Below are 25620 nucleotides of genomic sequence, written 5' to 3'. Positions count from 1 at the left end.
TGATATTATGTATGTAAGGGTATAGTACAAGTGTCTATAAACGCCTCCGACCCTTGTTTGTGAATGTATCTTTATATTTGTGTGAAAGTATGTATATAAACATTGCCAACCTTTTCTTAAGATTGGGGATGAGGTGGATTGTATGGGGTATGTACTATAACAGCGATCAAAATGCAGATGCTGGTTGAAGGGGTGTATGTTTGGATTGTAATGAAAACACGGGTGATGGTTAGTAGAGTATGTATTTGAATGCAATCAAAAAGCCGTTGCTGGATAATGAGAGGGTGGTGTTGGATTGCAGAGTTTACATATTTCTTTGTCCCCAGACCGACCGATTTGACCTAAATTTCAAAGGCATTCAGTGGACAAAATAAATCCTATGTTAAGTTCCCCCTTGTCCTAGACTGACCCGTCTGATCCAAATTTATAATGCAGTCTGGAGACAAAATAAATCCACGTTAAACTACCCTTGTCCCAAAAGTGACCCACACATGTAAACTTATGGACAATTTTAACATAACACTTCTACTTGTCAAGACAATGACCCACAATATAAACCTATAGCGTATTGTTAATTCAATGTAACCCCAGGCACCCCCATATAATCACTCACGTTCTCGAACGAGTCTTTCATGATGTGGTAGTTATTTCTAAAGATTTCAAGTCTACAACTTGCCAAATAGCCCACAATGCCAGACTGTATTGGATGCTTCAGTGTTATCTAGAAATGTAACTTAGAATTATCTTTATCTGTATAGTAACGTAATGAGTCCTTGATACTGAAAGCTGCTGTTGCTTACCACATTGGTTTCTATACCCTGTAGTAGTGTTTAGCAAAAATAAGCAGTCTACTGTACGTGATTTTTCTGGGACCTTCTGAAACAGTGGAACTATCGTAACGTTCCCATAATTATTCGTGTCTAATTTATTATTTCTTCCACCCTGAAAAAGTGGTATTACTACGCCGTGTTTAAAAATTGTTCGGGTACTTCTCGGCCTCGTACACTTTTGTGAATAAAATTTCAAGCTACCTTACACTACTTCGCAAAAAGTAAATACTTGGCAACAATCCTGTCGTGACCACGTGCCTTTTCTTCACATAGAGGTTAACAGCAGAGCTAACTTGTTCTTTAGTTGGTATTTAACAACAAATTTGTCAAAGTGGGAATAGGTTCCACTGTTAAGACCATCTGTCAGTGACTGGCATCATACGGATAATTAGTATCAGGTTGGGACATCCTAGAAAATGATTTGCTCGCAGTTATAATAGAGTTAAAGTCGCGAAGACGTTTTCAGTTTGCTTCCGTTTCAGAAGTGGAAGGTTGCTTAGCTCTTTGCTTACGAACGTGGAAATATCAAACTCTGTTGCCTTTCAAGCTTGCTGAATTGTTCTCCTTCGCAAATTTGTTTAGCTTTATTCAATTCCTTTGCATACAATTTCTTCACTTTCTTATATTTTGTGCATGACAGGCATTTCCAACCTCGTGACAAAACATTCTAAATCCATTAGCTATGCTGAATTGTTCTCCGTCGCAAATTTGTTTAGCTTCTTTTTTAATACAAAAACAATTACTGCTTGCAATAAGCGTTTGTTATTTTTACAAAACAAAACAAAACAAAACAAAACAAAAAGGACAGGGTCTATAAGTCAAGCCAACAAGCAAAGCATTATTGTAAAATAAGAATTTGACTTCAAGGTCAAAATAGAGACACCAAACCAATTACAAAAGTAATTTCTTAGCTTCATAATCGTTCACACAGTGTATGAACAAATCATTCAAAGGGTTTAGGAAATATAAGCAAATGAAAATAAAATTGAATCAAAACCCTAACACCCATTTTCTATAATTTTGATCATGATTTCAAGATCAGAGAGGCGATGGGGGCATGTCAAAAAATGAATTGTGTTAGGAAAATAATCAATGAAGTTTTAAAAAATATAAAGAAATAAAAGAACCTTTAACAAAAAATCTTAATGCAAATTTTTTCCAATTGTGATCATGACCAAAATTTCAACAAACTTTTGACAATGTGTGTGTGCGTGTCTTTTGGATTTTAACGTAGCTTTAAAAAATAAATCAGTCATATCGCTACAATGTCTGCAATGTAACAGTTTATTGTGATGTTTAGCACTGGGTCATTATGCCGCTGACATGTAGCATGTCTCACCCGTCACATTATCCTGACACCAGGCCGATTAGTCCTATCACTAATCTCTGAATGCTGAGCGTCAAGCGAGTCGACTGCTAGTACCAGGTGTATCAGTCTTATCAGCCGAGGTTCGAACCCACAACCTCCCGCATCCCAGGCTGTCACTCTAATCACTAAGCCACAGGGGCGGAAATTTTTGACAATTCCGATGGCATTAGAAAAAATACATCTCATTTCTCACTCATGTGGGGCAAACAGGTATGTCAGTACGATTATTCCTTCAAAAGAAGTTGCTGTACCAAGTTCTGTCACAATGAGCACTATGACAACTAACATAGGAGTAACAGCAAAAACAAACAACTGCTTTCAGAAGAATGACAAATGGGAAATGAATGCAGGTCCATCACTAAAGCACTTCTGCCCTTTGTCCAGAGGAGCTAAAAAAAATCTGTAAACACTCTGCCAGTTCATACTTCAATTTTCCTTTACATTGTTTCACAAATACAGAGTAAGAAAAAATGTATGTTCGTTCCAAATTTTGTACTGGACAATAACCACTAATGCATTAAGCTGAGACAAGTTCCATGTTTCCTTTTTTTCTTATTCAAATCTAAAGTTTAAATTTTAACAAAAACTTAACAATTACAAATTAAGAATGATTGTCCTTTTTATTATTGTCCAAAAATATAAATTGCCCTTTTGTGGTAACCAAAAAACAACCCAGAAATGCATGACCAAAATTTTAAGCAATATTTCTTTCCAACAGCAAATGAGAGATAAAAGATGAGGTCATTTAGATTTTGTGAATTAAAATACCTTTTTCCAGCATACTTGCCAATAAAGACAATTCTGTTATATATCTTTGTTTTTCAATTTGACTCTGCTCTGATATACCATATATATATATATATATATATGTGCATACAAGTCAAACAACATAGACTCTGATGTGCCACTACATAATGCACCTGCAGATCAAGGTCTTTATTGTTTGTTTTACTGATTACTTTTAACAAACGCCATAGACCCAGATTGGATAGTGTATTATGTGATGCCAGAGTTTTGGACTATTCAGTTTGCAGTTGGACTAAACTTACAAGCAAGTATAAATGGATGTACATGTATTTAGTTTAAGTTGCCTTGAACTGGCATATGACATAATGAACACCACAATAAATATCAACAAAGGACATAATGACGAAGCAATCATTGAAAATGATATAAAGAATTGCTGTTCAAACTACAGATGTATCAAATGAATAAAATTTCTTCCACAATGACTTAAATGCATAACTTAACCAGGCAGAGGGATGAATGGACAAGGAACGGACTACATGCCCCTTCAAAATAAGGTACAAAAAATGTGTCAATCAAAATATATACCTAGCTGCTAGGTAGTTAGACAAATGTAAAAAGGTACAAATGCAGAAATTATGATGAATTAATACCACTAACAGCTTGTACAGGAATAGTTTTTTATCGCTAGAATAATAAAAAAATAATAAAAACAGATTTCAATAAATTATTTTATTGTCATAAAATATAACAACCATTTTTTGTTTATTTTAAATCAACATCACAGACACAATATCATTAGCATACTGAACGAATAAACACAAATTATAGACAGTCTGAGCACAGACTGCCATGAAAACAATTTTTCAGTTATAGGTGACTCCATTACAAATTCAGTCATTATTCTACAGAAACTACTGGTTCAAAACATTGCACGAGGATGATTCAAACTTTTGATTAGAAACTATTTAAAAGCACAAAAACTGTTATAAACCTAAATCAATGAAATTCTAAATCTAACTTGGTGAAATTTTAAACGGATAAATACATATAAAAAAATACAAGTTACAGGTCATCAACATTCCCAACTACACGTTGGATACTGTATACAAAAACTTGTCAGTACTTCTTTATTTAGTTCATTAAAACCAATTAAGGATGCTCAAATGTAGTCAAATAAAAAATTTATCAAAACTTTCATCATGAGAAATGAAATGCTGAAACTGCCTTCAAAACCATTTTTTTTTTAAAGAGTTGTCTAAATTGTCTGAATAGAATGGAGGCACCTATACAATGAAACCAATGAAAAAAATAATGACAAATGGCTTAAAGCACCAATGAAAGTATGACATGCATATCATATGAAAATGCACAAATGTTATGTTTTTTAAAAACTGTTATTGCCCATTTTTCATTAAGCAAAACTGAACTTTGCAGTTGGAGCCATATTTGCTATGTTAATTAAGTCACTGAAATGTTCCACAAAATAAAAAAAGTAATGAAAACATGGTCAGTCAACTGATTCTACAACCCAAGAACTGAAATCAACAATACAGCTGATCCAAAATTGACAAAACAGCTGACATGAAACAATACAGCTGACCCAAAAGTGTCAATAATGCTGGACTGAAATTGACAATACTGCTGACCCTAAATTGAACACAGCTAATCAGAAATTGACAATACAGCTGACCTGAAATGGACAATACAGCTGACTTGAAATTATCAGTACAGCTTACCTGAAATCGACAATACAGCTGACCCAGAAGTGACAATACAGCTCACATAAAATTGACAATACAACTAATCTGAAATTAACAATACAGCTGACAATATCAATACAATTAGGGAGGTATTCCCAAATGATTGAAATAGTATTGTTTCATAGCTATTTTTCAAATATTGCTCCGCATCTGGTTCTGCCATGAAAACTATGTTTCAGAATGTTTCACTAATGGTATAAACTCTATGACCATGTTAAATGTCACTTTAATTCTATGATCTATATAAATATATAAGAAAAATAACCATCCATTCAGCACAAAAAGATGACGTGTACATATTCATTAACAGCAACTTTAACTATTATTTTCAACCTTGTGACAAAGTAACAGTCTTGCACTCAAATATCCTTTGTTAGCTTTTTTAAAAATAACAACTTAAAATGAAGCCTGCACTATTACGATGGGGGGTGACACAACAAAATGTAAGTTATGAAAAATGGCATATTGCACATAATGTATAAATAGGAGCATCTGTACAAATATACACTATATATAAATATACACACCCAAGAAATGTGTAAAATGAAATGGCATCTTGAAAAGTATGTGCTGTGTCAATCTAACATTAGATTACTAGATTATATTTACTTCAGTGATTTTTATGAATCCCTGACTTCTGAATTTTCAAGAGCTTTGACAATACAATTCTTAAAAGCCCAACTTTTAAAAGAAAAGAGCAATTTTTCTTCTGAACTACCCAAGGTCCTGTGTATGAAAGTCTTGTCTTGGTGCCATATTTTGTGTAATTAAGAGCATAAAAGTCTAACTAATCAGAAAACAGATTTCAACACATTAATTTGAATGGTTCATTAAAATGAACAGCGTCTAAATGTGCATGGAAACTCTCATTCAACATTGCATATATGCACATGTCTTGTCTAGCATACATAATCCGTGCTATTTCATTCAAGAATTTAAAACTAATGGTGCAATAAAATCCCATGATATTCAGGTGTACAGCCAACACATCATGTCGTTAATTTCAAAATAACAAGTGATCAAAATCGTAATGCTGGACTTAACCAAGTTGTTCTGTAACAAAACATCTAGGCAATTTCAAAATATTGTTTTTGTATGAACTTTCTAAGCAGGAAACTCAAGATAGCTCAATCCCCTAAATCAACACTACTTTGATTTTGACTTCGCTATTAAACTTCTGTGAGTGAGTAGAATCTAAGTTAGAAACCAACAAATATATGGATCTAACTAGAATCTAATTAATTTATCAAGTGCCATGATCTTTGAGAATGAGTTTCTTGGTCCGAACAATTACAGCACAACGGGCCATGTAACATAGGGTCTATTCTACATCTGAAAATTTATTAGAGAAATGTTCCCCCATGTGAAAAATGGGGTCAGTGGGTGGGGAGACTTTCTGAATATAGAAGAGATTTAATGAAGAAATGAAGGTAGGGTTTGAAAATATGTTATACTGGCACCTCTGTTTGATTGTTCTGTGCAATTTTGCTTTGAAATGTTTGTAAATTCCACAACCACGTCCTAGAACAGACCTTGATGAAATACTCAAGTTACTTCCCTTGGTAAAACCGAACTTTATTAGCAAACTAGATCAAGACAAAGTAATAAGCATCATTCAATCCAAGATTTTAATGGATGACTTTCAACCTGTTTTATTTCACACCATTTAACAGCTTAAGAACCCTCCAAAACATTTTAACAGTACAAAATCAATATATTCAACAATCCCTGAATTTAACAAAACACTGACAGTGACAACCAAAATATGGTCACTGGCTAAAACACACAATTCCTATTTTTCTTCAACAGTACCAAAAGATTGTTTATTTTGCATGAGTGAACATTTAATGCCACAAATTTTGCAAACAGTGAATCTATCAATTCAACAAATAAAAACTGCAATTCTACACAATTTAAACAGGAAGACAAGAAACAAGAGGCTTGTTAATATCTTTCTAATGAATCAAAGATACCTTTTTAATGAATATGTATGATCAAAGATGCCTTTATAATGAATATTTATGACCCAAGATACCTTTTTAATGAATATGTATGATCAAAGATGCCTTTGTAATGAATATTTATGACCCAAGATACCTTTATAATGAATACACGAGCCAAGATGCCTTTATAATGAACATGTATGATCCAAGATACCTTTATAATGAATACACATGAGCCAAGATGCCTTTATAATGAACATGTATGATCCAAGATGCCTTTTGATGATGGAAAACATACATGACTACACTGATGAAAAAAGAATACCATTTGTTGCTTGGCAACTTAACTTGCATGCATGTGTTCAAATGTGTGGAGCAATCCAAACTTTCTTTTTTATTCACACAGCCATAAATAATTAGGACAAAATTGGCGATATTTTAAAACTATACTTGACAAAGTACTGTAAACAATCACTTCATAAACTTATTTACAAACTGCTCCTCAGATGGTGCTCTCGCTTTCCTCGTAATAATACTGCCACTGCAAGCTGAAATCTGCTATGTTCTTGCACAAACACTGGCTCTTTGTTTACATTAATTTATAAGGAATTCGAAAAATGTAGTAGAAAATTCTGAAATTTAGACCTTCAACTCTTCAAACCTCCGCTATTGTTATTTTATCTTTTCCAGCAAAATTCACACAAGATGGAAATAGCAATTCAATGAGGCTGACCCTTGGAGTCAAATGGTTTGAGCAGGCCATGTTGTTTAAAATATCATCTGGAGAGAAGTCTGAATCATTTACTTATTTGGAAGACTGGTTTCCTTTCACTCTCTCATGTCCTGGAGACAAAATCAAAATATCACAGACTGATGGTGGTGTTGTTTGACTATTGTGGTTCTAGTTGTGTTGCTGTGCTGATTTATTCATGGTTTTTTTATTTATTTACTTAAATGACAAAAATACCAGCAAACAAAGAATCTGTCACACTTGCCAAACTTTGTCAGTGGAATCTTCAGAATCACTTTTGTGCTGAAATTAAAACAAAAATTAACTTTTCAGTTTAAAAAAAATAAAAATAATTCTCATTTGCATTTATAGTAATTGCTACCATTTTGTTCTGCTTAGGAAAAGAAAGAGGACTAAACGATTTAAAGAAATCTATATATACACATGCTCGCTCACACACACACACACACACACACATACATACACACATACAAAGAGGCAAAACACGTCTCAGATGGTATTTCCTGAACTTTATACAATCTGTAGTTCACATTTATCAAGTTCAAGACAACAAACGGAATACTGCTAGATCAATTGTGATGAATTAAAGAAGAGACAAATGGACAAATGTCACTTGCATTATATGCACTGGACAATGCATAGTAAGAATCAAGATTTGGAATACATTTTGTTGACAGCTACTCTTCAGTTTTAGAAAATAGTTTAAGTCAATTTTGGTACCATGCAAAACCTAATGAATACATGTTCATCAACTGACCATGCAGATCACAAATAAATATGCAACTTATGAATGTCAAAAATGTCATGTGTATATTATTTGTCAGTTTACAAAAAGTTCATTAAATAAAACTATGATGATAGAAAACAAAAATATCACCATGAAACAACACAAACAAAAAAGTCATCATCCTACCTTACAGTTGTAACATCTGGTAGATAGTACTGAGTGAGAGATAACTTTGTACAATGCAAAAGGATCTAATACATACCTCTGATTGTAAACTCTGTATTTTATCCAACAATTCCTCCTCTAATGACAACTTTCTGCCAGTCTCCAGTGCACTGGTACTACCTAATCATTTAAACAAATATCCATAATAATAATGGCAGCTGCATATGATAAGACTTTTCAAATACCATTAAAAAAAAACAACAACAAAAAAGACATTTGACATCTTTCTGTGGACAAAGAAAAAGAAATGTCTTGCTATTAAAGTGACAAATAAATTTGACAAACTTTATCCTTTTGTCAATATTTTCTGAGGTGATCTATTAGCCACTGGCAAATCGAGGGTAGATATCAAATGTAGAAAATGTCGGAGTGTTTCAATTTTAAAATAGTTAGAGTTTAGTTAAAAGTTAACCTATTTGTAGTTAAAAGGCAAAATACATCTTTCATTTGTACAAACAACAGAGGGTTTACAAGCTGCATAACTTTCATAACGGATACTTTAAGACCTTTCTGATCCTGATTTTGGTTGCAATTCTTTTAGTAAATTCGTTACTCATTCTGTATTATAATTTCAGTGATAAATAGGCTTTAAATATCATTTCCAAAACTACCATCTATCAATCCGTATAAAGCAATATCTTTGAAAATGTTAGGAGGACTGGGTTACAATACCTGTTTTCATATGTCTAAACTCCCGCTGTGTGCCAGATTCCAACTGACTATTCTGCTGACTCAGCGTTCCGGAGGTCACTGCAATAAGAGAGGGACGAGGAGAGTGGAGGGGTGAGCTATACAGTGTATGTACACTGCTACTCCTTGTCATTGGGGATCGCTGGACAATCCTCAACATGGCTTCTTTTTCTGATAGCTGGGTCTGTAATGTTTTGACTCTGAAAATAAAAATTTACATGTGTTATACACAGCGATACCATAATGGGATTAACAGAAAAACCAAAAGACTGGATAACAAAAAAATATAACTAAAGTGTGAAGACACATTCATAAACTATCAGGCAGATATAAACAAATACACATACACAGGTTCATTAACAGATAAGAGAAACATCAACGGGCATACAGATACATAAATGTTTACAAAACATAGGTAGGCAGAGAGATAAATATATACAAATAATGGACCTCTATATAAATACCTTAGTTTGTGATAAAAATAAGTATCTCTATTGCTATTAAGCCTCGATATAGAGATATTCCAGTCAACTTACTTGGCCTCTAGTTCTGCCACTTTGCAATTAGCCTGATACACTTCTTCCATTTGTTTTAATTTGTCTGCCTTGGCTTCATTGATTAGCCTCTCTGTGTCCATTGGAGATAGATCATACACTGGAAGTCGAGATTCACAGCTGGAAAGTAAAAATAAAAAAATACAAATAACAGTTTTAATACATTAAAGTCTTGTTACTTTTTATCAAGTCTTTCATCCAGCAAAACAGAACCAAAATAATTAGTATAAAATCCACTGCAGATATAATGTCTTCCAGCAGACATGTTTTATGGATCAATTGTAATGTAAATCACTTGGAGTCAAGAGTGACAGGATGTCCCACATGAAAGGGAACTTGAACCAAATACCAATAGGACAACTGCACTAATGACACACGTGTCACAAAGATAACAGACATGTTACCTCCACAGGGTACTTTGCATATTAATATTAATAATAAAAATAATAATAATACAAATACACACCTTGAATAGTCTTCTTGCATTTTGAGCTTTCTTATGCTCTCTTCCAACTGTTGTTCTTTCCACTGTAAAAAAAAGAAACCGTTGTTACTAGCAAATTTTTGTATTAAAAGTCATTACATAAAACTATTCAACCTTCATTTGACAGGTAAAATATTTCCAAAAATGTACCCATGTATGCCAAACTATTTTATTGGTTTTAATGGCATTTTTGAACACATTATAAGTTATATCATGCCAAGGAAATAGCCTTTTCCATGGAAATAATGTGGCAGCTTCCCTGGGTATGCATGGGTGTTTACTAAACCCACGATTCTTGGATTATGAGTCAAATGCTCTAACAACTGGGCTACAATATCTCCATGTTTGCACCTATGCCAACAACAATGACAAGAACCATTAATGTTTATGACAAAAACAATGACACTACCAATAAATGTTTATGACAAAAACAATGACAATACCATTAATGTTTATGACAAAAACAATGACAATACCATCAGAACCAGGTAAATGTCTCACCCCTAATTTGCTGACAAAACAAAAATCAATGACAAAGTAAATGAAAGTAATTTTTAATAAGAATTCACTTGTTTTACAACATTACCTGTATAATTTCTTTCTCTAGCTGTAAGATTTTGGCTTCTTTCTCATCAAGCTGTCTTTTCATGGACATAATATCAGAGTTGCTGTCAGTTTTTCTGCCCAAAGAACTGGTCTGTCAAGATACAATCAAGAAATTTAAGATTTTTTAAACAATAAACTAATTTATTGTATAACTTTTGAACTTGATTTGCACAAATTGGGTTTACAGCTATCTACTGTTGAATTAGACTTGATTGATTTGAGTTAACAGTAATTTAATGTTTTGAAAGACTTGCATGCTTTGTGTTTACCGCTTATACTGATCTGCAGTAATTACATAAAATTGTTTATCTTCTTGTTTTGAGTTTAAAACATTTTTTAATAATAACTTTGTCATTATTTATGGCAATGCAAGTTACCAATTAACTTTGTCCTACTGATGATACTACATAATTCTGATAATGTAATGTGTAATATCTCATGACATAAATGATTTCATAATGTCATGCATATTAAAGGCATCCCAATTTATTTCAAAGTCATTTCACCATATTATTCTGCAGTTTGGTCAGACAAAATCAACTTTTATTTTTACAAGCAATAAATTTTATCTTCTAGGTGTCAAGGCTCACAAAGACAGAATGACTTGTTTCATACACTTCTTCTAAAATGATCACTCATGTATAATCATCATAATGCAATTCTTAAATATTTTTATTATTACTTTTTGGTCTTAAAAGTGGTATTTTAATATTTATATCGGCTGGTGTAAAAATATTTTTTTGCAAAAGAAAAGTGTCTAAACACAAAATGAAATGAATTAATTGCAGCTTTTGTTTTTACATAAGTGGATTTCATACCTTTTGTTGAGATCGCAGTGTCTCAATCTCTCGTTCAAGTTTTAAACGAAATTGTTTCTCTAACTGTTCCTTTTTGTTGTATGCTATCTTCAGCACCGCCAGTTCTTGTTGTATTTTCTCTGCATTATCTAAACACATGTGCCTTCTCCTCAACTGCAAAAAAAGGAATTAAAAAGTTAATGTAAAATATCAAAACTTCATAATATAACGAGATTAAAGCAAATAAAATTATTAAAACAGATACCTTGTTCTCAATCAGAGACTCAAATGTGTATTCCTAATGTCCCCTTTTATAATCAACGATTCTGATTACACAAAAGTGTTATTATAATACTGTGTTCGTTTGCAATATTCATCTACTTTTGTGATTAAAGTACTCTCCTTGGTTTTTAAACAAGAATTACAATCTGATATTACAAGCATTTCAATTACTTAGATATAATGCACTGAAGTTGAAGTTGCAGTCCATCTGTATAAAGTTGAATCTGACTTGAAAATTAGAAATTTACATAAGTTATTCTGATGGTATACGTTTTAGTTACAAATTAGGAATAATTCCACCAAAATTTGAATGGTTGTCAACACATGCAATATATATGCCGAAATAGATGATTAAATTCCAGTTGCTAGGACAATAACTGATGTATCTCACCTCCTCTTCAAGGCGGACCACATTTGACTGGGCATTGGCCAATGCATTATCCAAGATATCAATTTGCGCTTTCTGTTCCTGGACTGCCATCTGCTTGGACTCCAACTCTAAATCCTGTTTCTCCTTTATTGCTTGCAACTCCTTATCTGGAATAAGCAAAGAAAAACTGGATCAGATCAACCATACCATCAGCAGCATCAAGTGAAACAAGTCCGAGTTATTTCCCAAATGGTTATTTACACACAAAAATTTATGACAATCCTTTTAAATCATCATGAAACTGTATACTCCATAGGATGCAGAACAAGTGATGCAGAGAAAAACAAGCAGGTCACTGTCATCTAAATTCATGCATATGCATGAAGAATAGCAGTCACTGTGACCTAAAATCATGCAAGCACTTACTTTTGAGGAACAAGGAGTTGATACTGGCATCTTTCTTCTGTAGCTCTGACATCCCATCTGTATTTCTTGCATTTGTCTGAAAAAAGAAAGAGGAAAATAAATGACAACTGTGTAAAACACTAGTGTGTATATATAGGTGTATTATATATAGGTGTATTTTCAGATTCAATGTCAGCTGCACTAGAAATTGATAAGAGCAAGTCTGATTAAGACAGAAAATTATTGAAAACTTTTCAAACCATCCTTAGTTTAAATATAACTATTAACAAGATATCTCCAACTTTTGTTAAATACTATTGTCATGGAAACCAAACATTTTAAAACTCCTAATTATGCTTCTGTATAAACTATAAAATGCATTTCCCAAATTCAAACATTTCCATACCAAAATAATTTGTCCACCCTTAAACCACAAAAACTACTATAGAAAATTAAGTCTTTTACTAACATATACCCAAAGTATTCAATGGACAGCCCAATTTGGTTAATACAACTCGAGATCTGCATTTGTATTTATGACCACCAGTGTCTTTGTTGCTCTAATATTCTCCCCAACATCAAGCAAAAATACAAGCAGTTGACGGGGAAATCAATAGGAAGATTAATAGTCATTTCTTTCGAATGTTGTTGACTGTAAAATGGTAAGCACCATCATTCAAATTCGATATCAAAAGTCCTGTAAGTAACAGATCAGCATCTTCTTTTCAAAACGTCTTTAATGCCAGGATTCATTCTGTTGAAGTTGACTATATTTTCTTGGAACTCGTTTGAACTTTTTTTAGAAATGGTGGCCATATCTGACAGCAGATACGCAAAATTTTGTCAAACGATAAGCACTTACTGCCACAATATGTTGTATCCAATTTAGTCAGACTGTAAGCAATTATTGCCACAACATGTTGTATCCAATTTGGTCAAACCTATATTTTCTTGGAACTCATTTCAACTTTTTTAGAAATGGTGGCCATATCTGACAGCAGATATGCATAATTTGGTCAAACTGTAAGCACTTACTGCCACAACAGGGTGTATCCAATTTGGTCCAACTCTGAGCACTTACTGCCACAATACGTTGTATCCAATTTAGTCAGACTGTAAGCAATTATTGCCACAACATGTTGTATCCAATTTGGTCAAACCTATATTTTCTTGGAACTCATTTGAACTTTTTTAGAAATGGTGGCCATATCTGACAGCAGATATGCATAATTTGGTCAAACTGTAAGCACTTACTGCCACAATATGTTGTATCCAATTTGGTCCAACTGTTTAGAGGATTTGAGAAGCCATTTTAAGGTTTTTCTATTCCTTAGTAATAGTGGCCACATTCAACAGCAAATCAGCATCATTGGTACAAATTGAAAGTTGTTCCTGCCTGAAAGCTCTCTTCCATAGATGGCTGAAATTGTCAGCAGTGGTATTTGAGAAACTGAAAACAGAAGTTGTTGACAGCCACATGGTGACTAACAGATGCAGCATGATGGACACTAGACCACAGCGCTCACCTCACCTAACAAAAATGTGAGCTAAAAACATGTTTTTATTTCTTATTTTCGTAAGAATAAAATCCATACCTTGCTAATACCATCCAGCGAAATTCCAAAACTCTCAATTTGTTCTGAAAGAAAACAAAAAAATACATTTGAAAATTGCAGTTAAAATAAAAGCAACCAAGTTTCTCTTAAAATATTTAAAATTCTGGTTTGCACTTTTATTATTTATAAATATAATTTGAATCATGGATATAAAATCCCTATAAAATCATCATTTCCAAGAGCCTGATTCAGCCCACCTTGTTTTTGAATTTATAAAAATAAAAGAATTAAGGTTAAAATATTATACCCTTCAATTCTGTGTTCTGTTGCTGCAATTTTTTAAGTTCTTCCTCCAACTTCTTCTTCATCAATGCCTCAAGCCTCTCCCTCTTTTGTGAGGATTTAACCAAAGACTCGTAAGCTTCATGAACCTTCTGTATTTCCATCTCAAACTGCAAACAGAAAAAGGAATTAGTCCCGCACTAAAAAGCCCCTTTGTTTACAACCAACACCCTTATGACACAAGAATGGATACAGGCCCCATAAAAATGGTTACAGATCCCACTGAAGTCGTCAAATACTGATTTATAACTGCGGCTCATTTTTCGCTCTATTATATTATATAATAATTTCTGGTTCATGATAAATAATTATAAAGTGATTTCAAATAATTAAATACTTTGTGTATTTAAATTCACTATCAGGACGCAGGCGTGACTGGGCACACTTCTGTGAAAGTTATAATGATGGGTCACTTTTATCATTCCCTAGAACAATGGTTTTAAGAAGAAGCCTCGTTCACGCAGCTGAAATTTTATTTCAGTTATACATTCTTTCTCTGAACTGACTTTTAAACAAAAGCTTTTGGCAAATATTTCTTTGAACTTGTATTTTTTGTGGCTTAATTATTTAGATACATGAATACAGGGAATACCCAGAAATTAACATTATACAATTCTCTGAACATTTATTAGAACTTACTCTGTAATATGTCTAACGTTGCATTTAAAAACAAATCCTGCTCTTTAGCAACTTATTAAAAAGTCACACACATGAAATTCTACCCAAAAAATGTTAGGTTTATTTATTAAAGTTCCATGATGTAGTTTGTGAATAATGCAAACTTGTGCTATGAAACAGTCTTAATCATCATGATGTAATCGTGGCTTTTTAAAACATAAAGTTCAATTATGTCGCTCTGTGTGAGTGAGCACATATTTTCATGGTGATTTTCTTTCAAATGTACACAGAATGTATCAAAACAGCAAAGTTTTTATTGATTCAAAACCTCAATTAAAAAAAACAAGCACTGTGCTTTATGGTAGTAGCAATGTCTTAATGTGCAGTCTGAACGCATATAAGAATTGCAACACGTAGGTTTGGTAAATTTCTTTGTGTAAAACATGCAAATAGTCCATTCATCTAGAAATATGTCTTCAAGTTTTGAAACAAAATGATCTTTGGTAAGTTTATTACAAACCTTTTGCAACTTTGAAACTTTCTTGTCATATGCATTTAATTTTTCTCTTAATCCCTTGTTTTCCTCGGACAACATCTCCACCATCCTTGTTGCCTGGGCAGCAATCTGGTCAAGATCCACCATGTGGTTCTCCATTTGTGAACCACTGTCAAAACAGAAAAAAGGTCAATAATAATAACAATGATAAAAATTTACCAATTTTATAATCAACCAATGCAGTTAAAACATTAAAAACTAGCAGAATATTAAATCTATGCAAAATATCATAAATCCTGAACTGTGTGCTATTTGTCAGCCTGTCTTTATGTTACATACACCAACAATCCTTCAAACTTTTAATAATTTTTTTTTGTCCTTTAGTTCTGAGTATGGCAAACTATATTCTGTTCAAATACTGCCAATTTTAATTACTGACAGAATGATTTTTTAACATATAATTATTCTGTAGATCTGAAGAAGAAAACAATTAAAAGTGTACAAAACATTAAAGTATTTTAATTTTCAGTCCTTAAAGTCACCTAGGTGGAGCCAGCAGCTTACCTCTGTTCTATTGATTGCTGAGACCCATCATCTGACCCTGAATAGAACAACTTGACTGGTTTACTGTGAGACTGAGAAAACTGCGAAAGTTCAGGTTGAGACCTAGAACCAGGCAAGTCTGTTTTTCCCACTGTTTCATATGATCGTTTAATATCACAATGATCCAAAAGTTCATGGTAATGCTGGGCACCATATTGTGGTGGGGGAGGTAGGTGAGTGAAATATGAAGATGTCAGTGGCCCTGTTTGAGTATACTCCGTGCCTCCATATTCGGACCGTGGGTAATTGGCATAAAGTGTGCTGTTATTATAAGCAGACACATTAAACATTTGTTCATACTCTGAAACCGGTACATGTCGGCCATCATTTTGTGATTGTAAGCTTTCATTTGATTGAGTTTTTCCTCCTGGGGATTGAAATGACACATTTGGGGCAGTACTGGACGAGGTGTGATAACCTGCATTGGGTGCAGAGGCATAATGAGGTCCATGAATAGTGCTTCCTGTCACAAAAATAGAGGGTGCACTTTGGGGTTTGTAATCCATTCCTGTTGTGGGCATACCCAGACGAGCGAGAATGCTGTAACCACTATCAAAGTTACCAAGGTCATAATGGTGGTAGGACTGCTGTGTCTGAGTTTCCTCTCCTTGTGGCTCTTGCCTTTGGGAGGTAGCTAAATTCTCCTGCGAAGACACTGATAAATCTGTACTTGTTTCACTACCAGAAAAACTCTGTCGCATCCCTGAAATCAAGAACCAATAAAGCATAAGAGAAATTATTTAGTGATTTACTTATAAAGAGAATTCTAAGCAATATTTTGTTGCAAGCGTAACAATTATCAAAAACTTTTATTGTTCTTGTCTGACCTCATTATTACGTTAAGTAGAGTGATCTCTGAATCTGTGTAAGAAAAAATTACACCAGTTCCAGGTCCATGCAATACACATATATATATATATATTGAAACATTTCAGGCTGAGGTGAGGCAGCTGAACATAAATAGATAACATTCAATTCAATAAATACCACTGATTACAAAACATATACAAATACTGTATTTTTGGTTATTTTGCAAATGCCAGAGGGATTTCATGAGAAAATAAAGGTTGTGCTTGTAAACTGACCATGCAATTTTCATCCTTGTGTATTTTTTCTGCACGAGTTTGTACGTACAAACTAGCATGGATTTGTCTTAAAACAGACCCTACTAATTCCATCCCATCCTTCCACAATCTTTAATTATGAAAATTCAGCCTCCATTACAAAAGTTGCTAAAAACTATGAAAATGTGAGTGACTGAAGTTACCTGGCTGAGATGGCACAATCTGTTTGGAGTGGCCAGGGTAGGGTGGGGGTTCTCTGTACTGGGCATGCATGTTTACATGAACTTCTCTATAAAAATCCTGTGCTGGCAAGTTTACATGACTTGGACTATAACCTGGAATAAAGACATAAGCATGAGGAAAAAGGGATTCAAAATAGGTAATACTTGCTTAGCAATCAATACAGTATAAAACAACTGATAGCATTATGTGTCAAAATCTTTTCAAAGTGTTTGCGATGTTTTAGGTTACACTTTTGTCTCTGGAAGAATTAAATGAAGAAAGAAAAAATGTCAGTTTCTTCAAAGCAGCGAGACCGCTCCAGTGGCCTAGTGGTTAGAGCATCTGCCCCGGATGTGGGATATCATGGGTTTGAACCCCTGCTGAGCCATACCAAAGACTTCTAAAAATGGTACTAACAGCTGCCTCGCTAGGCACTCAGTATTAGGAGGTTAGTGTTTGGACTTGTCGGCCTGTTATCAGAATAATCTGACTGAGTGGGACATCATGCTACATGTCTGCGGCATGATGCCCCAGTGCTACACATCACTTTAAACTGCCACACTGAGACATTGCAGCAATATGACTGGAAAATTGTTAAAGATACGTTAAAATCTAAAACACACACAAATACACACACTCAAAGCAGTGATACATACATCATCATATGAAATAAATTAAAAACACTTGTGATAGTCTATTCATACCCATTTTAAACCATTACATCATAAGTCTATTGCAATATACACAAATTGTGATAGTGTCTATTCATATCCATTTTAAACCGTTACATTAATAAATCTGTTGCATATACACAAATTGAGATAGTCTATTTTAAACCGTTACATTAATAATTCTATTGCAATATACAAAAATTTTGATAGTCTATTCATATCCATTTTAAACCATTACATTAATAAGTCTATTGCAATATACACAAATTGTGATAGTGTCTATTCATATCCATTTTAAATCATTACATTAATAAGTCTATTGCAATATACACAAACTGTGATAGTCTATTCATATCCAATTCAAACTATTACATCACAAGTCTATTGCAATATACACAAACTGTCACAGTCTATATATGTATCCATTTTAAACCAATACATTAATAAGTCTATTGCAATATACACAAGCTATATGTTAATGCTGCAGTTTGAAAATGCTCTGTTAATGTAGGTGGTATTATTTACAGCCAGTAATGTTGGCAACATATTTCAAGGTAGATTATAATGTGGCATTTTCAAAATAGTTAAAGGATTTAAGAATAACAGCCTAACTGTAGCTACTTCCTTACCTTACCTCCACAATACAAGTGAATGAGTCACTGGTTTACAGTAACCTATCTCTCTCTCTTGCACATTGTTTGCATGGGAAACTTCATTGCAGTTCTCCCACCACTTATCAGCGTTAACAGAAATGATCCGAGACTTCTAGCACCCTTTTTAATTTTGAAGCAAAATCAATCTACCAGTTGGCGTTCAACAAGAGCAAATTATCTTTTGAAAGAACCCAATGATCTTATCAGCAGGAAATATTTTTTCTATTGTTTATGTATATAAATTATGAGGTAAGCAAGCAATAATTTCAATTCAAGTGAGCCACTGAAATAGACCAACCTAATTTATACACTACATGTGAGTCACAGCAAATTTTTGGCAGCTCCTTGTGTGTGCTGGGGGGGGGGGGGATGCATGACTTTGGAACATTTTGGCACACAACCAGGTCTTTATAACACCAATATAAATTTCTGGAATAGATTTAGAGAGGTAGTAATGTTGGGCAAACTGAAACAATGAGGAAATAAAATGTGCCTCATTGTTCTTTAGTTATGGCATCAACTAAAATGCAATTTTACTGACCTTTAAGTATGGACAATTTATACCCAATGAATGTATGCTTTCATAGAAAAACAGGTAAAAATTAGGTCATTGGAGGTTTGACAACTGAACCACTCTTAGTTAAGTAAATTTAAACAATTTAAAAATTAAGGGACTTTCAGGCATACCATAACATTTACAGACTAGAGAACACACACCCACGCCTTTTATCAAACTGACATTTTGCACGGATCAGCTTCTAAAGGCCAGCAACAAATGCAGTTCTACAACTTACAACACCATATCAGATTAATCCCATAATTTATATTTGTGGCTATAAAATTTATTACGGGTCAATACCAAGATAACCATGCTGCCATGCAACATGGATTTTTCAAGAATGAATTTTTTTTCTTAAAGTAAAAAAACTCAAAATTTTAACAAAAAGTTTGCAGTTTATACTTACACCTTCAGTCAATTCTGATAAAATACAGTTATACTGCGAAAATCCAAATTGGGATGTTATATACTAAAAACCAGTACTATGTCATAAAATGCAATAACAAAGTTAGATAAACTTTGGGATCCAGGCGCTTTTACATTATAATTCACATGCAATATATATCATTGGTCAAGGTAAGTGTGAATGTCAATTATGTATTCTTGTGACCTACCAAAATTAAATAAACCTGATCCTGGATGCTGTCTCATGTGAATTCCAAGAGTGTTTTGGTAAGCAAAATTCCATCAACATTTTAGCAAGCAAACACTGGCAGGGGAAAGTTCAATAATCTCCAATGAATGTGGGAGCTATGGTAGCTCAGCTGGAAGAGTGTAGGGCTCAATCCAAGTTTGGTGTGTTCAATAAATACCCATGGCCAGTTTGGTGTGTTCAATAACCACCCATGGCCAGTTTGGTGTATTCAATAACCACCCATGGCCAGTATGAGTCTGCTGTGTTTCTTTCTGTCTTGAGAAAAGCACAGCTCCCATTTCTTCAGCAAAATACATCCAATAAGAGGTTAAAGTCTTTAAATGTCTTTAAACTCCAAATAAAGTGCATTGTAAAGAGATATAACTTGAGAATTCAGTCTTTATCTTTTCAAACAAATTTAACATGTCAATAGAAATACCACTTTGATTATTATTTAGTTTGTCGATATATATTTACATATTTATTTATACATATATAGGAACCAGTTTCTCATGCTCAACTACCAGGGATACACACCAGTGTTTCCTTCAGCAAGACTGCTGACAAAAACAAAACTGTTTACCGGACAAAAATGACATCACTCACTAATTACTCTAATATGCATATACATAATGACAAGAAAGTTAAATACTGCTTTGTATGATGTTGATACACTGAAGAAGCTGAATAAACTCAAATGGAAATATAAAACTCACATGGACCTACTGATGGAAATATAAAACTCCCATGGACCTACTGATGGAAATATAAAACTCACATGGACCTACTGATGGAAATATAAAACTCTACTGATGGAAATATAAAACTCACATGAACCTACTGATGGAAATATAAAACTCACATGGACCTACTGATGGAAATATAAAACTCACATGGACCTACTGATGGAAATATAAAACTCATATGGACCTACTGATGGAAATATAAAACTCACATGGACCTACTGATGGAAATATAAAACTCTACTGATGGAAATATAAAACTCACATGGACCTACTGATGGAAATATAAAACTCACATGGACCCACTGATGGAAATATAAAACTCACATGGACCTACTGATGGAAATATAAAACTCTACTGATGGAAATATAAAACTCACATGGACCTACTGATGGAAATATAAAACTCATATGGACCTACTGATGGAAATATAAAACTCACATGGACCTACTGATGGAAATATAAAACTCACATGGACATACTGATGTTTCTTATAGCAAATAAATGCACATGGGTATCTATGCACAAATAAATTTTTAAAAATCTAGGACCTAAACTATGCTTTTCAGACACTGATGATCTTAACTGCAATGACTTTTTACATACTGATCAGATTTTGGAATATCTGGCCTTTTCAGACACTGATGATCGTAACTGCAATGACTTTTTACATACTGATCAGATTTTGGAATATCTGGCCTTTTCAGGCACTGATGATCTTAACTGAAATGACTTTTTACATACTGATCAGATTTTGGAATATCTGGCCTTTTCAGACACTGATGATCTTAATTGCAATGACTTTTTACATACTGATCAGATTTTGGAATATCTGGCCTTTTCAAAAATGTGGAAATAAATAAAGTTCACTATAACATAATCAAGTTCATCAATTCATGCATATAAAAGAAGTGAATAGGACCATCACTAATTAAACAATAAGTGTATACAGGTAGTCTCAATATACAGGCTTTACAGTACATAGGTAATGCGGTTTTTATAAAGACTTCAGGCTATCTATCAAGCCCTTAATGTGTACCCATGCGTACAAATATTTCACACTAATGCCACTTTAGATAAACCATTTCCTGTGTGTGGAATTTGTGGAATTGCATTAGTTGACTGAGCTACAATATCTATTTTTAACACAATTTTCAATGCAATTTGCCACACCTGAATAAATTCTAACAAGTGAATACAGACTGAGATGGAAATAAATGTAGAAATGAATGAAATGAAATGAAGAAACTGAACTTCCCAAGATAATTTATCACAAATATTAAAAGCAAATTTTAAAACGTGCATATCACTTATTCGAAAACTCTAACTACCTCAAAAGAAAAAATAAGTTTACTACCTCACTAGTAAATAGAGGATTACCCTTCCTCGCAAGAAAAATAGAGGTTTACTACCACACAAGTAAATACAAAAGCTCATCTGGTACAGTGCTGCCAGCAACAGTTATGGTGTCAGATACCATCAAATTACTTGCATGTTTTTCTACTACTGTTTAAAACTCTGAATGTTTCCTCTAAAACTAAAAAATACAACAGATATGGTCTTAGATACAGTCAAATTACTTAAAATTTGTTTTTTGTTACAGTATACTGCAGCACTTCTTATTATTATTAATATGCAAACCATTGAAAATGTACATGTTGCACCTCACTCATTTTGTACTAGTTTCACCACTGCTTATCTTTTACATCTTGTTACACAACCCATTAAGAAGACCTCTCTCGTGACTATTAGGACAAGCAGGATAACACATCCTTACGACCATTGTGAAGCTGTTTTTAATGCTACATATACCCATTCACAAGACCTCTCTCTCGTGACTGACTATTAGACAATTAGGGTAACACATCCTTATGACCATCGTGAAGCTGTTTTTAATGCTACATTTACCCATTCACAAGACCGCTCTCTCGTGACTGACTATTAGGACAAGTAGGGTAACACATCCTTACGACCATCAATAAGCTGTTTGTAATGATACAATTACCCATTCACAAGACCTCTCTCTTGTGACTGACTATTAGGACAAGTAGGGTAACACATCCTTACGACCATCATGAAGTTGTTTGTAATGCAACATATATCTCCATGATGACAGAACTGATAATGCAACTGAATTTACAGCATGAATATGTATGTATGATGCATTTAACGATCTACAAATAACCATGGAAACTGAATTTATAGCATGAATATGTATGTATGATGCATTTAACGATCTACATTGACCGTGGAAACTGTAGTGGCTTACATACTTGTGATTGTTTATTTAAAATAACACATTGCTCATAAAAGGTTTATTTTACAAACATGTTCAAAAAGTAATTATTGCAGCTTTCAAGAAATCTGCTGTCAGCAGTATCTGTAAAGAATAACACTGCATTGTGCTGTGCAACCAATTCTTGGCAACATCAACTATTTCCAAGTGACACCCACATTCAATGTGGAAATATCCATACTTCATACTGCATCAAGTCCTGAAGTAGTCCTTCTGTTCTTTTTATGCAAGTTACAAACATCGATACTGTCATATTACTTACATTGTGCTCAACTGTAACAATTTAGATAATTTCACCTCATTTCAATTCCTGGCTTTTACAAACCAATTATGTAGTTTCTCCATCATTAAAAATCTTTTTTTGTTTGTTTTGTATATTATTATTATAACAGACCTCGATGGAGCATACCTCAACATAAACTGACCTTGATTATAAGGTGGTCAGAACCTCGATGGAGTATACCTCAATTAAGCAAACCTCAACATAATCTGACCTCAATTGTAAAATGGTGGTTCTTTCATCTGGCTCCCATTACAAAGAGGGATCACTTAATAATGACATAAAACATGGTGTCCAAAAATATCAGTGGTCCTCAGTAGAACCGATCACTCAGCATAATCAACTTAGAAAAGAGTTCTTGAAACTGCAATGTTGGTGAAATTCAAATCAGTTTTACATTCGGAAATATCGAAACTGTGGTAGTATAAGTGGTGGCGGTTGTTATGGCAGTGGCTGTTGCAGTAACAACATTTTTCATCCCTTACGTGCCAGTTGTCAATAAAACAACTACTATTACTACTAGTATAACTACTATTACTACTAGTACAACTACTATTACTACTAGTACAACTTCTATTACTACTAGTATAACTACTATTACTACTAGTACAACTACTGATTTTCTGATACGAAAAAGACCTTTTTCAATAATACAGGGGACATTCTGAAGTACTCATGTCTGTATTAATAAAAGTCTAAAAATGTACTCGTATGCTATAATAATGTATACACGTAATTATTTCTATAATTAATCATTTCAATAACCTATCTAATAAATCCAACAATTTTATATAAATTCTTGTTTACCTGAAAATCCCAACATACGCATGTTGGCATATGTCGGTGTCTTATCCACCACATCATATGTCATCACTTAAAAATTGCCAATGATATATCCCAGTGTGCGATTTGTTGTAATGGCAATTCAATCCACTTGTCCCTTGTTAAAAGAAAATATTCACTGTCCAAGAATTGCTGTGAACTAATTTTCTTTTTGTTTTTCTTCCTTAACAAATAATCTTCCTTTTGATACAATGCATCCTTCAGTAATATGTAGTTAGCCCCTCACAGTAGGTTGTGAAACACATGTAACTTAAAATATTTAACAATTCACTTTGCATCTTTAATTCATGTTCATAGCGTGTGTATATATCTAGTATCACTTCAGGTATCCACCAAGAATTTGATAACGGCACACCGAAGCAATCTGCTTATCAGCCAACAAGCCCCTCATTACGCTGTGTATGAATCCCTTGTCAGTTTTTGTGGCTGAGTGCCAGCACGCATTACACAAATACCTGTTGACTGAACCTACTACAATCTAGTCCATTGATATTAAGCCCAAATATGTGCTATCACATACCTTTCTAATCCAGTTCTTGTATGGCGAGGTCTTGTCATTTTACATATTCATTAAGGAGTCGGTCAACCAGTCAATATAATTTTGGGAATTTTGCCAGGCGGGACGAATACCAGTCACACTTATACCATATATACTGAACTAAAATACCATCTTGGAAATTGAAAACAAATCTCTAAATTAAACTGGCTAAACCATCAAATCTTTGCATGCTTACAAATACAACTATGGAATTATCATTTACAGAGTAAAGAAATTTACTGTGTGTATGAAACTAGTTAAATGAAATGTACCAAGGTTAAAGAAAATCGGATTTTATGTATTGAGTACAAAAACTCTTTGTATGCTTCTTTTTACGGATATATGTACGGTATGAGAGAGAATTTGAATGCCATTTGAAGTATGGCGGTAAATAAGGTTTCTCTATTCAGACCCGTCTTTTGTTGAAAAGTTCTTTGTGCCTGATTTCATAAAAACATTTTGGAGGTGCCTGGGGATCAAGTTTGTTTCAAAGACAAATTTGTGTCAAAGACGACAAGGAGATTGGGACTGATAAGATCGTTGATAACTACTGTTTCAAATATGAAAGGAATATCTAACACAAAAAAATGACACGAATTAAGCTAAATTTTCACCTGAAAACCACAAATGAAATGACAAAGAATTTGACACTGTAATTATTCCCAATTGTACTGTCTTTTGTCTGGGATTTCTGAACATACCGCAAATTAACGTAATTAATAAATTGTCCTCAATTTCATACATTTTATGATAATGGGAGCTTTTTATGCTATCCGGTATGTAGCTGATGCAATTTGTCCCAAACCTTAACAATAATGGGACATAACATGTATGTTCTTGATAACCCCGAATGAAGTAATGCATGCATAATCAAATAATGATTGATTTCATCGATTAGAGTTGCGTATGGCCATTCGGCCTTGTACGACTAATAATCAAATAAACTGATGATCCCATA

General features: G+C 33.6%; 1 protein-coding gene across 5 annotated transcripts in view; it reads right to left on the bottom strand.

Moving 5' to 3' along the window:
- Window positions 1-3663: 3663 nt before the first annotated feature.
- The window catches only part of LOC149799258 (angiomotin-like protein 1), a 65763-nt gene continuing 43806 nt past the window's right edge, over window positions 3664-25620 (bottom strand). For 2 of the 5 annotated variants that reach the window (XM_089958559.1, XM_089958558.1), the window contains exons 2-15: window positions 17426-17557; window positions 16120-16861; window positions 15580-15724; window positions 14407-14551; window positions 14139-14182; window positions 12565-12640; window positions 12160-12305; window positions 11508-11660; window positions 10670-10780; window positions 10066-10127; window positions 9582-9719; window positions 9028-9245; window positions 8393-8475; window positions 3664-7685 (exon numbers count right to left, since the gene is read on the bottom strand). In XM_089958559.1, coding sequence (XP_089814685.1) covers window positions 7638-7685; window positions 8393-8475; window positions 9028-9245; window positions 9582-9719; window positions 10066-10127; window positions 10670-10780; window positions 11508-11660; window positions 12160-12305; window positions 12565-12640; window positions 14139-14182; window positions 14407-14551; window positions 15580-15724; window positions 16120-16861; window positions 17426-17495 — 2181 coding nt within the window. In that variant the 5' untranslated portion in view covers window positions 17496-17557 and the 3' untranslated portion in view covers window positions 3664-7637. Of the gene's footprint in view, window positions 7686-8392; window positions 8476-9027; window positions 9246-9581; window positions 9720-10065; window positions 10128-10669; window positions 10781-11507; window positions 11661-12159; window positions 12306-12564; window positions 12641-14138; window positions 14183-14406; window positions 14552-15579; window positions 15725-16119; window positions 16862-17425; window positions 17558-18744; window positions 18895-24088; window positions 24613-24644; window positions 24669-25620 lie in introns of those variants that run through there. The other 3 variants (XM_089958561.1, XM_089958557.1, XM_089958560.1) reach the window with 3 other exon arrangements.

The sequence above is a fragment of the Sinohyriopsis cumingii genome, chromosome 5 (genome assembly GCF_028554795.1).
Source record: "Sinohyriopsis cumingii isolate HCF-2022 chromosome 5, ASM2855479v2, whole genome shotgun sequence".
Lineage (NCBI taxonomy): Eukaryota > Metazoa > Mollusca > Bivalvia > Unionida > Unionidae > Sinohyriopsis > Sinohyriopsis cumingii.
Note: the sequence above shows the minus strand (reverse complement) of the source record. Positions and strands in the feature narration are given on the sequence as shown.